The sequence below is a fragment of the Heteronotia binoei genome, chromosome 7, assembly GCF_032191835.1.
Source record: "Heteronotia binoei isolate CCM8104 ecotype False Entrance Well chromosome 7, APGP_CSIRO_Hbin_v1, whole genome shotgun sequence".
NCBI classification, from domain to species: Eukaryota; Metazoa; Chordata; class Lepidosauria; order Squamata; family Gekkonidae; genus Heteronotia; species Heteronotia binoei.
Window position 1 is genome coordinate 43,323,352 of NC_083229.1, and position 15,966 is coordinate 43,339,317.

Consider the following 15,966-nt stretch of genomic DNA (forward strand, 5'->3'; position numbering starts at 1 on the left):
GGTGATCAAACTGCCCCCTCTCCTCATTTTATCCTTACATCATTCCTGTAATGTTGCATATGCTGACAGAAAGTGCCTGCTCCAAGGTCACCCTATGAACTTCTTGGCTGAATTGAGATTTGAACCATGGGGCATCCAGATCCTACTCTCTAACCACTGCACTACCCTGGCTTCTCATCATTGGGCATATTTTTTACAGCAAATAATAACTGGAGGACCAGGTTCCAATACATCCAGCTCAATGCAACTGTTTCCTCTAAAACAGTGGTTCGTTTTCTCAGGAGGGAAACCTGGGTGTGTCTTTCAAGCCAGGGTAATGCCTCAGTCATCCTGTGGGTAGGAAATATAGGTGAATAATAAGATCTTCTTTAGAAGTTATATCATATTCACTCTGGGATTATTTCTTTTCTTTTTTAACATCAAGAAATGTTTTAGCTGCAGCACTTAAATTAGTACCTCATTTTTGACTATTCATTGTTAAAATTTTAAAAAGAAAAGCATCAATAATCATATGGTTTTTAAAACAACTACTTATGACAGAGATAAAAGGGGAAGAGTTATTTTTCATCCTGATCAAAAAATTGTTAAACTCCCAGAAACAAAAAAATATTGTCTGGTCAAAGAAACAGAATAAAGTGAGGGTGAACATTGCTACTGGAACAGAAATGAGTTCACTTTTGCCCCAGTTTCTTCTTTTGGTACTCCCTTGAACACTCCTACCACAGTAGAACAGCATGATATAAAAGTGCAACAACCTATCAGACAGTCAAATTATCTAGGACATTAAAGGCCACTGGTCAGCTTGTCTCATGATCATCTTTGTCTCTGCACTGATCACCCCTACTGGCCATCAAGAATCCTGATCAGTTGTGTATTTTTTCTGCTTCTGTCAACTCTCTGTGAGCGTACAGTATCAGAGCTACTTGGATTTGTTTGCAGGCTCATTTTGTGTCCTGGTTCTGATCACTGGCATCCAGACTCCTGGCTCAAAATTGGTATCTGTTTTCTTAAGTCTGTGGACCAAGGTTGTTAATCTGGACCAATTCCATAGTCTCAAAGGCTGATCTCCAAAAGGGCTGAAAAATCATATAATCAAGGACTTTGTGTGGAGTGATGGATGATCAGCCATCCCATCAAGTCAAACTCTTGATTCCTTAACCAACTCTAACCAAAATCAGTAGAAAGATGCTGCCACTACATCAGTGGATTTTGTGTTCTTGAAGGTTTTGCCAGATCACATAATGTTGCTAAGCAGAAGGGAAACAGAAGTTTCATAGCAATTTACAGAATCAGTTTCCTTGAAGGGAAGAGAAAGATGAAAATGTATGAAGTTTCTGTAGGATCAATTTATCTGGAAATGCAACAGGTTGAGCAAATAGAAAGCAAGTAGGCACACACAGAAAAGTAATAACAGGCCCAAAATAGTATTCATCCACAAAGGCGATAGCACAGTCTCTGGAATCATAATTGTCTAGCTCTAGGTTTAGATTTTCTGCATTGAGCAACAGAGGCTAGACTAGATGGCCTCTTCTAACATACTGTCAATCCTTATTTCCTGTAGGAGGTCTTAAATCCTACATCTCAAGAGTCTTACAGAAGCATTTCCTAAAGAGATAACAACAGAGATCAGATTTAAGATTTAATTTACAGAGTATGTGTTCTCCACCCCTAAGCCTCTTCCCAACAAGATAACAAAATCACTCTACCGTAAACTTGGAAATACTATTTCCTCTTTATCCCATGATGCAGTGTTATGAAATTCTACAACAACACAGGCAAATAATGATCACCCTATCATTAAATATGCTGTACCTTGTTTGTATCTTCAGGTAACTGTTGGGTCCCTGCGCTCTCCTTCCAGATTATTTCTAATAAGTCAGCATGGAATTTCTTAGCATTCAGAAAGACTAGTGGGTTGTTCACTGACACTATTTTTACCAATTGTGAAGACTCCTTTGGGATAAAAAACAAAACAAAAACGATAATGCTTTTTTAAACAACCAAACATAGCACTCTCCACAAAATCACCATAATCCTGTGGCACCCGGTCTCATTTCAGAGACTGAGCCAGCTCATTTCACAGAGTCATGTGGGAGGAAGGATTCATTTGTTGCTATGCAGGCCACAGCAAGCTTTGATTGGGGCTCTGGATGCTCCCAAATATTTCCATCCCAACTACATCATACTGCATGAAATGGCTCTGAATGCCTAAGGGATTTCATCTTTGTGCCCAGCACTGGCAAATAAATGGGACTCCCACTGGGTAAGATGAGAGTTGTCAGACCCTCTCTTATGCATTTCATAGTGTTAGCTTATATAAATGCTCTGGAGGGCACAACTGGACACTTGAAACCAACATACACCATTGATATGTCAAGGTCAGCATTGTCTACTTTAATGCAGAAGTCTTTCACATTACCTGATCCTTTTGACTGGAGATGCCAGGAAATTGAACCCAGGACTTTCTGCATGCAGGGAGATGCTCCAGCACTGAGCCATGCCCCCACCCCCCACAATTCTCATGTATACACAAAGGACAAAAGAAGATGGAGAGATGAACAGGACATCTCCTCAAGCTGAAATTAAGGGTTTTTTTATATCACGGAACACAGAAATATTAAGCTTACAGAATCTGCTTCTGGCTTGAACCTGCATTCCGCTTCTTTCATCTGTTTCAAACTTAGTGTTGTTGCTCTAGAATAGACACATGAAAGCGGCTAATAGAACAGCAGATACAATAATAGCAAATACAATAACAATGCATCCACACTACCCCTATGTTCCAGAATGCTTATCCAATGACAGGAGGTGAAGCTTCTTTAGTATGGGTTTATGTGTACATTGGAAATAGAATGTCCCCCCACCTGGGGAAGTTCTCATTATTAACTCATTGTTAACTATAAAACATTTACCCTTGAATTGAAGTGTAAAAGAGGCTCACATTACAGCTCCTGATCTGGCGCTGCTGCATGCAAACAAGTGCACAGAATGCACTTGAAAAGGTAAGTACTTCCCCTAAAATGTACTCCACACACATCAACAGGGTGGTTGCCAACTCACAGTGGGGGAATTCCTGAAAATTTTAGGGAGCGGCCTGAGGAGAGCAAGAGTATCAGTGTGGTATAACTCCATAGAGTCCATTGTCCAACACAGCCATTTTCTCCAGGGAAACTGATCTTTGTAGTCTGGAAATCAGTTGTAATTCTGGAAGATTCCCAAGACCCCTCCTGGAGTTGGGAACTATACTGTGCAAACTGCATGGGTGGAGCTGGCTGAAGATATTTGGCTGCCCAAGGACACCTCACTTCCTTGGCCACTGCTTCTTCTTCTGCTAAGGAGCTGCAGCAACTCACCCTCTTGGCCTTCTCTCTCACATAGCTCTCTTTAAAAAAATAATAAAAGCCCAAAAACAATACAGCAAATCACCTAAGTATAAAATCATTTGCTGCCAAAGCTAGTTTCAAATGCCTCACCTTGGAAACCGGAAAACCACAATCAGGATAGTGCAGATGACACCGTATAACAATCCGACATTGGCAGCAAAGCAGATTGTAAACACGTAAGTGCTAACCCAGATGCTCTGTCGGAAACAAAAGAACCACCCCCCACACAATTAGTTTTTAAAAAATCTCTATTCATGATCCTATGATCCATATCATCAGCATTACCATTTTTAACACATGCATGTTTTTATTTTATTTTATTTTATTGTGGACTTATATTCTACCTTTTTCCATGAACGGGCTCAGGGTGGATTCCAACACAAAAACTCAGATTCAATCAGAATGGTCAGGAGTAAAGCATACACATTATCTCCTACCCCACCAGCAAAGATATAACAGGGCACTAAATAATCAAGCTAAAACTGGCCTAGATGACCACTGCAAGCTTTTACTCCAGACCTTGAGTTGTGCTGCTTTTCCATAATATGCTGAAAGACTGAGGGCGTTTTCGCACTGACCTTAATTGGCAGCGACATCCCTCTTCACCGCGCAGGATCTGCGCGGATTTCGCACCAATTGCTGTGGAGCACCCGGAAGAGCCGCAAAGTCCCGTGGCTTTTGCGGCGCAAATGGAAACCGCCAAAAACCGGTTTCCATTTGCGCCGCAAAAGCTGCGGGACTTTGCGGCTCTTCCGGGTGCTCCGCAGCAATTGGTGCGAAATCCGCGCAGATCCTGCGCGGTGAAGAGGGACGTCGCTGCCGATTAAGGTCAGTGCGAAAACGCCCTGAGAGAAGGTCACAGTCAGTGACAGCCTTTATACTTCCTGAAATGTAGTTACATGATCTAAAATTTCAGAATCCCCCTTCCATTGAATTTTAAAAATTCCTAAAGTGAGGCAAAACTAACAGTGCAATACTGTGTAGAGTTATACCCGTCTGAGATTGTTGATTTAGAAAGGTATAGCCCTGTGGCGCAGAGTGGCAAAGCTGCAATACTGAAGTCTGAGCTCTCTGCTCACGACTTGAGTTCAATCCTAGCAGAAGCTGGGTTCAGGTAGCTGGCTCAAGGTTGACTCAGCCTTCCATCCTTCCGAGGTCAGTAAAATGAGTACCCAGCTTGCTGGGGGAAAGTGTAGATTACTGGGGAAGGCAATGGGAAACCACCCTGTAAAAAGTCTGCTGTGAAAACATGATGAAACGTCACCTCAGATTACACTGATGATGATGGAAGAGAATCCTGGGGGAGAGGAGAGTTGCTCAATCTGAAGCTAGAATAGTTTGAATATGTTTTCATTATTGACACAGTCAAATGGGAAATTACTGATGAATGAACACAGATTTATCGGCTCTTGAGTACTTAAGGACCACCATTAAAGGTTTATATGTAGATGTAGTCTTCAAGTCAAAAAAAAATTGCCAGAACCCTGGCCTAAAGTCTAGTATGCACATATACAAAGATCATTCTAGAAGGGGAAAGCTCTGTATTTTAAAACAACATGTTTTATGTGCAGGCATTCTGGCTCCACAAAAGACAAACAACCCACAAGCAATGCTGGTTGGAACTGCTGAAGACCAACACCCTTTTGACATCTCTGAGACTCCAAGTGGTTTGCTCCAGAATGTTAAAGCATCAAAATAAAAAATGCATAACAAGAAAATAAAAGATTTCCTTTTACAAATCTGAAATTAAAATGGGTTCTATTTTAATTTCTGCAGAAACTTTCAGTTGCTTCTTTTTTCATATTCCTGAATTTCAAGCTCTCGCTTATTATTTCTAAGCATAGGGTTGTGCTACAGTTTGCTATTTCCTAAAGCCAAATTCAAACTAAGTTGAGAACAATGAATCAAAAATTAAATCCAAACAAGGAAATATATATATATATATTTCTGTGCAGGAACAAAACAGATCCTGAAGGACTCAAACCTAATGAGCTGCTTTATCAGAAGACCAAGGGTCCATCTCTAGCACACTGGTTGTACTGAACCCAGAATAATGGAAATTATCCTGAAATGACTAATTGGTACCTGGCTGAAGTGATTTGATTATTTCAGAACAGAGGAGCTCCTACATAAATCATAGTAAAAATGTGCTTCAGAATGAATTAGTCAAATTGAACCTACAATCTCATCTCTGCAAGAGCACTGAAGCATGCAGCCTGGGCAAACAGCTTGCTCAGCACATCCTTTTGAAAAGAATGGAGTCAAATTTCAAGGATAAGGCAAGAACAGAAGAGAGGGGAAGGACAATCCCTTTTTAAAATCTTGTGCAGCAAAAAACAAAGCCACTATTTGAGATGACACCCATGGATTTTTATAACCCATACAAAGCAGACCTTTTCGCAGAAATAGATGCCATGCTTCAGAGGTTTTCTCAGCTCCCGAGAGAACACTATGGCTTGGATAACTTAGACAATCTCTATGGGAAAGGGGGGGCATAATTTTTACTGATTCCTCCCTCCTATGTCAGACCTTCAACTCCACCTAAAGCTCTCTCTGAAGGGTCCCCTGACATTTGGGGCTTCAGTGAGATGAAGAGAAAGCTGTGATCTGTGGATGGAAGTCCCTTCTTCTATTGAAAGTCCCCAAGCCAGTGTTCAGAACCCAGACCTTGAAATTTATGAATAAACCCTCACATGTTCAGAAATGTCCAAAGCTGTAGTAGCTACCAGCCAGCTGTTGAGTCAGCAGCACTGTTTGTAACATGGTTCTCCAAAGGGCTTTAACAATTGTCAGAACTAGTATCTGCTACAGGTAACTGGTGACTTTCATACATATGGGGTGGTCCACACACTCCTGTGTCAACAGAAAATTTTTACAGGGAAACAATGTGGCATTTTTGCTTCCATGTGCTATTTGGCCCATAACAAAGAACAATATTTAACCATTTCTCTCTACTTGTTGCTCAAGTTTTTGGTATATATGCACATTTGATGGTTCTTCCACTGAGATTGTTATTAGAACAGCCAATATTGAATGTATTGAAAGGAAAGGATCAATATTTACTTCAAGCAAGGTGCTGAGTGTTTAAAGGCACCTCCTTTGGCACTGTGTCATCTTCATTTCAGTTATAATCAAGGCAAAAATATCTGGTTAGGTCTGGCCAAAGCAATCATCTCTTAGCCTTCTGGTCACCCTTCCAGAAGTTTACTATGGCCTTCATTCAGATATTTTGTTAATCAGTATGTCAAGAAACAGCTCTGACATACAGAAAAGCAGTTGGGGCATTTTAAACTCATGGGCAATTACAAGCTTCAGCAAAGAGACTGAAGAAATAGAAACAGTGCTTTGGTAACTTTTTTTTAAATGACAACAAAAAAGTACATGTTCTATAGATTCTACCTCATCAGTGCCACACGGACAGGTTCTATCCTTCATGAGAGTTTTTGTAAATCTCCCATCTACAACTGCAGATGGGATGGTCGCCATCTTGCCAAGGTGAAAGCCCTCCGTTGACAAGGTACCTCCAAAATGGAGAGGTAGGGTGCTGGGGCAACCACATATTTTAGCTTCTCAGGAGATAGGAAATTTGGGGTATTATTGCTATCCCTTTGGCGCTCTATATCAAGCAATCTTTGTTTGATCATTGATCTTGCTTGATCATAACCCCTTTGTAAAACAAATTCTAAAGAGAAGCCCATATTCTGTAGTTTAGAGTAGATGGCCCTCTCCCAAGAGGATTGAAAATTATCTTGCAGGACTAAAGCTGTCAAACCCTTTGGGTTGTGTACTAATTTTAACCAAAAGTTAATAGAGGCTAGACTTACCCTAGCTTCCACTTTAACCAACCCTGACTCAACACGTAGAGTGGCATTGGACACACATCTTGGAACCTGGAATAAAGCTCTTAAGAATCTTGAATGGACTTTTTCTAGAGGAGCAAAATGGGAAGAGGATGGTCCAAGTATTGTCCCATACATTAATTGGAGCAATGTTTTTGCCAAAAATAACTGTAAAGCTGCTGGTATATACATGCCTCCTTTGTTATGAGCAAATTTAAAAATGCCCTGTGCAGTTTTCTGGCCAATTGATGTGGCATAATAATGATGGGCAGTTCTACTCCCAAAGGAATGAATCATCACCCCTAAATATTTAAAATAGGATACTTGTTCTAGCCTATGGCCATTGATATACCAAGACCTTTTTTTCCTACTTTTGCCGAATGATAGAATTTTAGTTTTATTATAATTAATCTCTAGTAGGGTCTCTTCACAGTAGGAGCTGAATGCCTTGAGTGCTCTTTTCAGATCCACTGGGGTTCTGGATAAAAGAACCGCATAATTGGCAAATAGCAAAGCTGGTATTTTCCTGTTTGCTAAAATAGGGGGGTGAGTGTCGACAGAACTTATGCTGCTAATCAGATTATTAATATATAAATTAAGCAACACTGGTGCTAGAATACATCCTTGTTTTACTCCTCTAGCTGTGGCTACCACATTAGAAAGTTGTCCAGATCTGTCATATCTAACTCTAAGGGATGTGCTGGAATAAAGGGTGCATATAAGATATAATAGCCTCTGCTCTATATTCATAGCTTTCAGATTTTCCCACAACAAGCCCCTGGATATAAGGTCAAAAGCTGACCTTAAATCAAGAAAGGTGGCATACAATGAGGCTTACTGGATGCGAATTTCTCTATTAGATGTTGCATCAATATACAATGTCCCAGTGTAGTTCCTCCCTCCCTAAAACCCGCCTGTTCCAAAACAAGGATATCTTCTTGTTCAATCCAGCATTTTAGATTGTCCAGTAGATGGCTAGCATATAGTTTGCCTATAATGCTAAGTAAACTGATAGGTCTATAATTGGTTGGATCATCTCTCCTCCCTTTCTTGCAGAATGGTATGGTGATTGCCTGTCTCCAGTCCTCTGGAATACATCCTGTTGAATCAATATAGGTGAAAAGTGTGGCTAAAGGTGGAGCCCACCATTCAATGTTATTCATTAGACAATCAGATGGAATATTATCAATACCAGAGGCTTTTCCTTTCTTTAATTGTTTTATAAGAGCTGTGACTTCTTTAACAGAAACTGGAGGCCAATCTGGCAAATCCAATGTTGTTTGTTGATCAATCTCCTGGGGACATTTTTCATACATCTTTTGGAAATAGGATTCCTAAACATTGGCCGTAATAACAGAGTCTAATGGAGAAGATTCCATAAAGGAATGTTTAGAAGTCAATTTCCAAAATAGTTTGGAATTTTTGTCTTTGGCCACCTGAATCAGTATTTCCCATGTTTTCAATTTATCTGCTTTCCTTTTTTTAGCCACAGTTGCTTTGTAGGATGTCTTTGCATTCAAACAGGATTGAAAGAGGGCTGGACTTTCTGCATCAGAGGCAATTTTATAGGCATGGAGTGCAGAAATACAAAATCTTTTGGCATCTCGACAATTTTGATCAAACCATTTCTTGGAAGGGCATCTCAGTTTCTTATTTTTGATTCCATGTTTTGAAGGAATAGAGGCTTTAACCTTTGAACCATTTAAAGATGGCAGAGGTAGAGATAACGTCTATTTGTTAGCCTTAGTGCCATCATCATCATCCCCATATCACTAAGGAAACAAACTTATCTGTTACACAGGTTCTGTATACACTCTTGCCAAAATAAGGCTCAGATGTGTCAGAAGAAATATTTGTAGTCAGCTGACAATGCAGCATTTGACTTGGATCTTGCTGATCTGCTATGTTACTGGAACTTCCCAGGGAGTGAAATGATAAGCAAGTCTCCTCAGAATCCTACTCAGTTCTACTCAGGAAAGGGTTTTTTTAGGATTTCACTGTTAGCTAAGCAGGGTCAGGGTTACATGAATGGAAAATAGCTGAGAGGGCAAAATCTGTTTTGCTAGGGGGATGGATAAGAATTTCTGGGCTCTTATCATGATATATAAGGTAATTTGAAAATTATATATATATAAGTAGCATAACTGCCATTATTGTTGTAATTATATTTATTATTTCAAGGCTAGGCCTTTCAAGGTACAAATTGTAGCCTAAATTCTGTATTGTCCATTTTGCTGCCACTGAATGTTTTTTGTAAGAGCATTGAGAGAACCCAGTACTTTGGTAGATTGAAGAAGATGGACTTGACTCAACATAGTTTTTGCAAGCAAGGGCCAATTGTTTAACTGAAGTCTGGGAGATATCTGTTGCAAGGTTCTATTCCCTGTTATACCCAGAGGTCATTTTGTCGAAAAATAGGTGGTAGAGCTCATCCAGGGATTGTTATGCAGCTGCACCTACTATTCAATGGACAAGGAGGTGAAACTCTCAGAAGGAGGAAGTGGAACTCTCAGAAAGGTTCAGGAGCTGTGCTCCTGTGAGCTCCCACTGAACCTGAGGCCTGGTTATACCTATTTGTTTAAATACATAAATCATTGTTTTATTCTTTTGTATGGCAGAGGGTTTTGAATGAAACAAATTTTGTTTTCTATTAAGTTGTCTTGCAAGTTCTGTTCCTCATTAAACTTCACAGAACCACCACATGCAAAGGTTATACTGGCAAGAGAGTGCTTCTGCAGGCCAAGAAGCCTTCCTCTGACAGAAGAGAACAATGGCATTAACTTATATAAAAAAGCTAATAATGAATGTCCAGACACTTCTGCCTGCCAGACTGATGAAGTTAATAACCATGGTTTTATTTATCTAAGACAAACCCTTTATTGTGCTCCTTGATTACCAAATGGAATCACAACAGATTGTTCTGAAATGTTTTGTAAAAGAGCTCCTATCCTCTTTTTCATTCCAACAAATTGAGCTAGAAAATCATTTATTTCTATTGTGTTGTTGAGATGGCTTTGAGAATCCCTTGAAGTCCAAAGACAGTTCACATTCATTCAGATTTAACCACGTTTGCCTTCTTGAGAAAATGTGTACTATTCCTAACCTCTTGAATTCTGGAGAAACTTCAGCTGCCATGGAACAGTGGTATTAGAATGCCAACCCAAACTGCTTCCAGGTAAGTTTCTTTTGAGAGAGAAATAAAGTGTTCCTCATTTAACCCAGAACATGATATGCTGGGCGAAAAATCCCTTTTTCTTTAGTTACCCCAAAAGGAAGGCAGTGCTTGGAAGAAATTATCCCATGCATTAAAAGCTTATTTCAGAAAAATCATCTTCGGTTATGTTTTACTTACCCAATCTATCTTATCCACATTCCAATATTTCTTTAGGTCACGGAACTGTACCAGCATCCCCTTCAGCCCCACCACAATGATGCTTGCTAGAACGCACTGCAATGAAAAGAAACATTTGTTACAAGGTGAACTGAGCTATTTTCTCCAGAAACATCAGACGAACCATCTTTTTAAAAATTAGCAAAGTCATCCTGCATGTACTTCACCACCACAGCTATCAATGACCGCAAAAATCAATAATGCTAAGTACAGACGACTGGCACAGGCTTATCACAGCCTATGGCATAACCCTAAACACAACCCACAATGCAACTACATGATAGCAACAAGAACAAATTTAATCAGCCTTTGAGATTTCAAATACATTCACAGGGAAAATTAATGAAGAACACTATAAAGGGTTGGATCCAACCAGCTTTTCTGCTGGTAAAAAGGGATCAGCACCTCTCCCCTTTGACTACCCCAAAACCTGGGGAATTTGGTAAGGCTGAGTGAAAAAACTGGCTTAATCCAAACCACTGCTCCTAGTATGCCCCCTCCCCTATGTCAAATCTTTCAAATGTCATTCCTTGACCCAAATTGTACAGTACAGATGTTATCCACCAAAAATAAATCTTCAGGTGTTTTCACACTACACTAAATAATGTGTTTTGCAATTGGATTTTTTTGCTATTCTTACTTAGTAAAAATCCAGTTGCAAAATGCATTATTTAGTGTAGTGTGAATGCACCATTTGGTCTCATGCTCTTGGTTAATTCTGTGAAACAGTACCATGAGGTTTCCATGGACCTAGCACCTTACATTATCTAGCCTGTATTGATAATTCAGCAGGATCAATCCCATATGTTTACATTGTCTAAAGGTACATATCAATGGTACCTTCCCATGAACAGTTCAGACCTTCAGCACTAAGGTGTGAATGAAGGAAGGGTTGTTTTGTTTTGTTTTGGGGGGGGGACTTAAATGGGTCTTTTCATGGACAACCAATACCTGGAAACCAGTGCTTTGCATTTCACTGAATGGTCTATGAATTTATGAAAATTACTTATAAGCAGGTCATTGCTCTATCTTCTCTGATTGACAGCTGCTCTCTTGGGTCTCCAGCACATATCTGCTATCAGAGATATTTCAAGCAGAGACACTGGGATTCTTCCCTCAAAATTATACTTGCAACTATGTGCTCTGCCATTGAACTATGGTCTTCCCTACATCCAGCCTTTCTAATCAATCACTACTTGTTTCTTACAAGCATTTAATCAATATTCCCTAAAACATACATTTGAAAACATGGGGCTCTTGCAGCTGTAGGATAAGCAGACAACAGGGAAATTACAGCCTGCGCTACATAAGAAAACAGCAATTATGTTAAAGGCAAGATCATTCTTGTGGCCTTTGGGTTTTGGCAGTGTAGGTCATGGTTGTCAAGTACAAAATGTATTCCATGTCTCACCTGAACGCTCTTGATTCTACCTGCTTTCCTTTTCCTTCCCCCCAAATCCCCTTACAGCAACCTTGCTCCATACAAGGGCTCTTTCCTGTTGGAAGAGAAGGACTTGGAACTGTCTTTTTTGCCTCAGCCTCCAGAGGGAGGTTACAAAAGAGTCAGTTAGATAGACAGGACTACTGTGGGCCTTCCTTCCTGTTTACTCTTCTGGAGGGTATCCCAAGACTGATAACTACGGGGAAATTGCCTTCCTTCCTTCCTTCTGCTCACCCTCCCTCCTCTTCCTCTCACCCACACACAAATTAGATGGACTTTTCTCTCCATCTTACACCATGGAGGCTGAACATGCATTCAGCATCCAGCAAAATCCAGTTAGCTACAACAGGTAATTTATTTCAATTTGTTACCTACATTACCTAGAATGTAGTTCCTTTAATAAAGTTTTCTTATTACTTTGAAATTGACAAAAAGACTATGTGTAACTCTGTCAGTCTGACAGCGCACAGGGAGAGAGAGCCCCAGCACAGCTTCATTAGATAGCCTTTGAGCAGTCTGCTACGTTATTCAGATTCCTGGCAGTACCAACATCCAGCGAATCCAACATTTCCAAGGGTACCCTGGAAGAAGGAATAAGTTGTACCCTTTTGCTGATGCTAGGAGCCTTGACTGCAATCTTATGCCTGTTTGCAAAATTATATACTAGGTACAATGGTTCTAAACTTCTGAAATAAGTTCCATATAAAACAGGCAACTCAGTTCAGATCCAAGCAAAATAGAAAGAAAATATTTCTTTTGTATTTGTTCCTGGCACATGAAAATGGTGTGCTCTCTCTCCCTTTCATAAGAGCATTGCTCCCATTAATAATCATGGATTCCTAATGAAAGGTGGGTCATTATTTTTCCCCCAAAAAAACCAAACAGTTTGCTTAAAGAAATACGCAATGCAAATAATCATAATTTTGGAAAAGAACTGTACCATAGGGAGCCAGTATAGAATGGGTCCTATTGCATAGATGACCACAACCACCAATATGCAAGATATTAGACAAGCCACCTAAAAAACAATCAGAAAGGAAAGGCATAAATAAGCATGTTATTGAGATTCTAAAGCCTGTCTAAAGTGAGATGAAAGCCCTTGGTTTGTCAAAGTTGCTGAGCATAACAAAACACGGCAGACACATAAAAATTCAAGGAGCCAGGCAAAGGGATTTTGGCTCTCACATCATCTGTGGATTGGAAGCATCTGAGGATAATTTAATATTTGACCTGTGGTGGGTTAAGCCAGCCCACCAAAAGAGCAAATCCATGGATCAAATGCCAATATAAAAAGGTTTAATTTTTTATCTCAGATAGGGAGGCAGAAACCACTGAAGAGCAGCGAATGAACAGAGTAATATTTGCTTAAATGACAATGCTCTCTAGCCCTGTACTTGCGTTTACACAAGGGGTGCAATCCCAAGGAAGTTACCAAGATCTCAAGGTCTCACTGAAGTGAAAATGGGGAAGGCACAACAAGTCACATACAATGCACAAAAGCAAAAGTCCAGTAGCTGTTTTTCTCATCAATCTGATAAAGGATGAAATGAACAAGAGTCAGGTGGGAAACATATTCCAACTCCCATTTCTCTGCTCCATATCCCCTTCCAAAATTACTTTTTCCCAAGGAAAGCTATTGGTTAGTCTTCTGTTTCATGCATTTTCATGCAACATGGGGTTAGACCCATCTAAGCCCAATCTTAACAATGCTTACTCAGGAAATAACACTGAATAGTGAAGCGTACTTCCAAGTAACTATGTTCAGGACTGCAATCATTGTGAGGAGTTCACACTGCATTTCAGAAACCTCAGAGCCTGTTTTTTCTGCTCTGCCTAGAGACAATGGGGACCACTTTTGCTGAGCCTTTATGTTGTCTTTGGGCACTTAATGTTGACTCCCATACACAGGATAGCTTTCATTCTGGCCTGTCCTAATGTTTTTTTCATCTGCTTTATTTGAAGGGAAATTCTGTGGTGGGGCATTATAGGAGCACTTATGCCCTTGCACTACATGTGCTGCTTCATTGTCCCTTCAAAAATGACCTTTGCAGGCAGGCCCTGAATCTGAAACCTTTTGAACAGAGTTGCAAGATGCTGTGCAGCTACCAGAGTTTTCCAAGACAGTGTTGATTCAGTGACATGTATTTTCTTTTTATGTATATTTTCATGGAAGATCGTACAGATAGTCGTATAATATATATATATATATATATATATATATATATATATATATAAATAAATAAGTGTTTGGTTGGTTGGTTGGTTGGTTGATTTGGGCAACTAATAGAAGATTTATATGCAGTAGGAGACGCCTGGTTGCTATCAGCAACAGCAATAGACTTGTATCTCCTACTTCTCTCATGCAGTTAAAAAAGTGTGTGTGATATGACACTACATCTACCCAGTTCCCCACCAGTCACTGAAGTGAAGAGAAAGGAGATGGGAAAACTCAAGAATAAAATGACATTAGGGTCGTTTTCGCACTCACCTTAATCAGCAGCGACGACCCTCTTCACCGTGCAGGATCTGCGCGGATTTCGCACTAACGGAAACTGGTTTTTGGCGGTTTCCGTTTGCGCCGCAAAAGCGCCAGGACTTTCTGGCTCTTCTGGGTGCTCCGCGGCAATTAGTGCGAAATCCGCGCAGATCCTGCGCGGTGAAGAGGGTCGTCGCTGCTGATTAAGGTGAGTGCGAAAACAACCCATGTCATTCACTTTCTTTTACTACTCATTAGCAATGTTCCCTCTAAGCTGCAGAGTCTTATGAGCAAAAATTCTGCTTTGTGAGCTACTGATATTGAAATTGTGAGCTACTGGCATGAAAGGTTGTGAGCTACTGCATCTGGTGTGTCCTCTGGGGTCATTCTTCCTGAGCTAAGACAAAAATGTGTGAGCTGGACGCTAAAAATCTGTGAGTAGTCCCCGCTAACTCAGCTTAGAGGGAACACTGCAACTTCTCCAAAGCAGCCGTATATCTTGTATAACATGGATTTCTGTTCTTCCTCTTTATTGAGACAGGATTTTTATGAGTGTGTGAGTTTCTGTTGTTGTTGTTTGTTTGTTTCTGAGTTTAAATCCAGATTTTTTTTGGGGGGGGGGTTGTTTTTTGTTTTTGTACCAACAGAACTTTTACATATGCTGCAGTCGACTGGGAAATGAAAACAGTTGAGGATCAAGTCAAGCTGAGCAGACCCTGTCTTAAATATATGGAATTTACTTGTTTTTTAAAAGCTACCAAGTATTAGATCTTCTTAGTGATTAGTGTCTACATAATTACTAAATGCAAGGCCTCCACTTATGCAAATCAGACAATGCAGCAAGTTCAGCGATACTTAGAAGTGAGAGCACTGATTGGATCACAGTGCCCAAAACTGCATTCTTTGTGTTCGAATCCTTGGCAAACATTATTGTAGTGAGAAATCTACATCAGATAGGATCTGGGAATCAAAACAGTGAGCATGAAATGCAATTGAGAATGAAGACAGTTTTTGCTCCAAACACACAAAACAATACTTCTCAACTGGCTGAATTATTATTGACTCTCATCCCTTAGCACATTATATACTTTGGAATTATTCCTCCCAAGGACATGTTCCTTTTAATTGAATAAATTTCTGTGGTTGGAAATCAAGTGTAAACAAGACTGAAGTTTGTACTGAAGAAAACAGAGATGTCAGCTTGGACGACAAGCAAGAACAGTGGGATATGGGACAAGGGCAGTTTTAGCAATCAGCTGATTAGCCGAGACTCATCAGAGAGTCTTAAACATTAAACACAGCTAGGGCACCAACACTGTTGGGTGGCAATAGGTGCACTTCTCTGAGACGCAGGGATTTATTTATTTTATTTACTTTAAATTTATATGTCATCTACTCCGTGAGCGGATCCAGGCAGCAGAGAAGAGCAAGACTCA

General features: G+C 40.1%; 1 protein-coding gene across 1 annotated transcript in view; it reads right to left on the reverse strand.

Moving 5' to 3' along the window:
• SLC26A7 (solute carrier family 26 member 7) overlaps positions 1 to 15,966 on the reverse strand; it is an 87,221-nt gene that overhangs the window by 11,308 nt on the left and 59,947 nt on the right. Inside the window, exons 9-13 of the mRNA XM_060243517.1 lie at positions 12,995 to 13,072; positions 10,575 to 10,670; positions 3,474 to 3,580; positions 2,628 to 2,694; positions 1,813 to 1,953 (exon numbers count right to left, since the gene is read on the reverse strand). Coding sequence (XP_060099500.1) covers positions 1,813 to 1,953; positions 2,628 to 2,694; positions 3,474 to 3,580; positions 10,575 to 10,670; positions 12,995 to 13,072 — 489 coding nt within the window. The remainder of the gene's footprint in view (positions 1 to 1,812; positions 1,954 to 2,627; positions 2,695 to 3,473; positions 3,581 to 10,574; positions 10,671 to 12,994; positions 13,073 to 15,966) is intronic.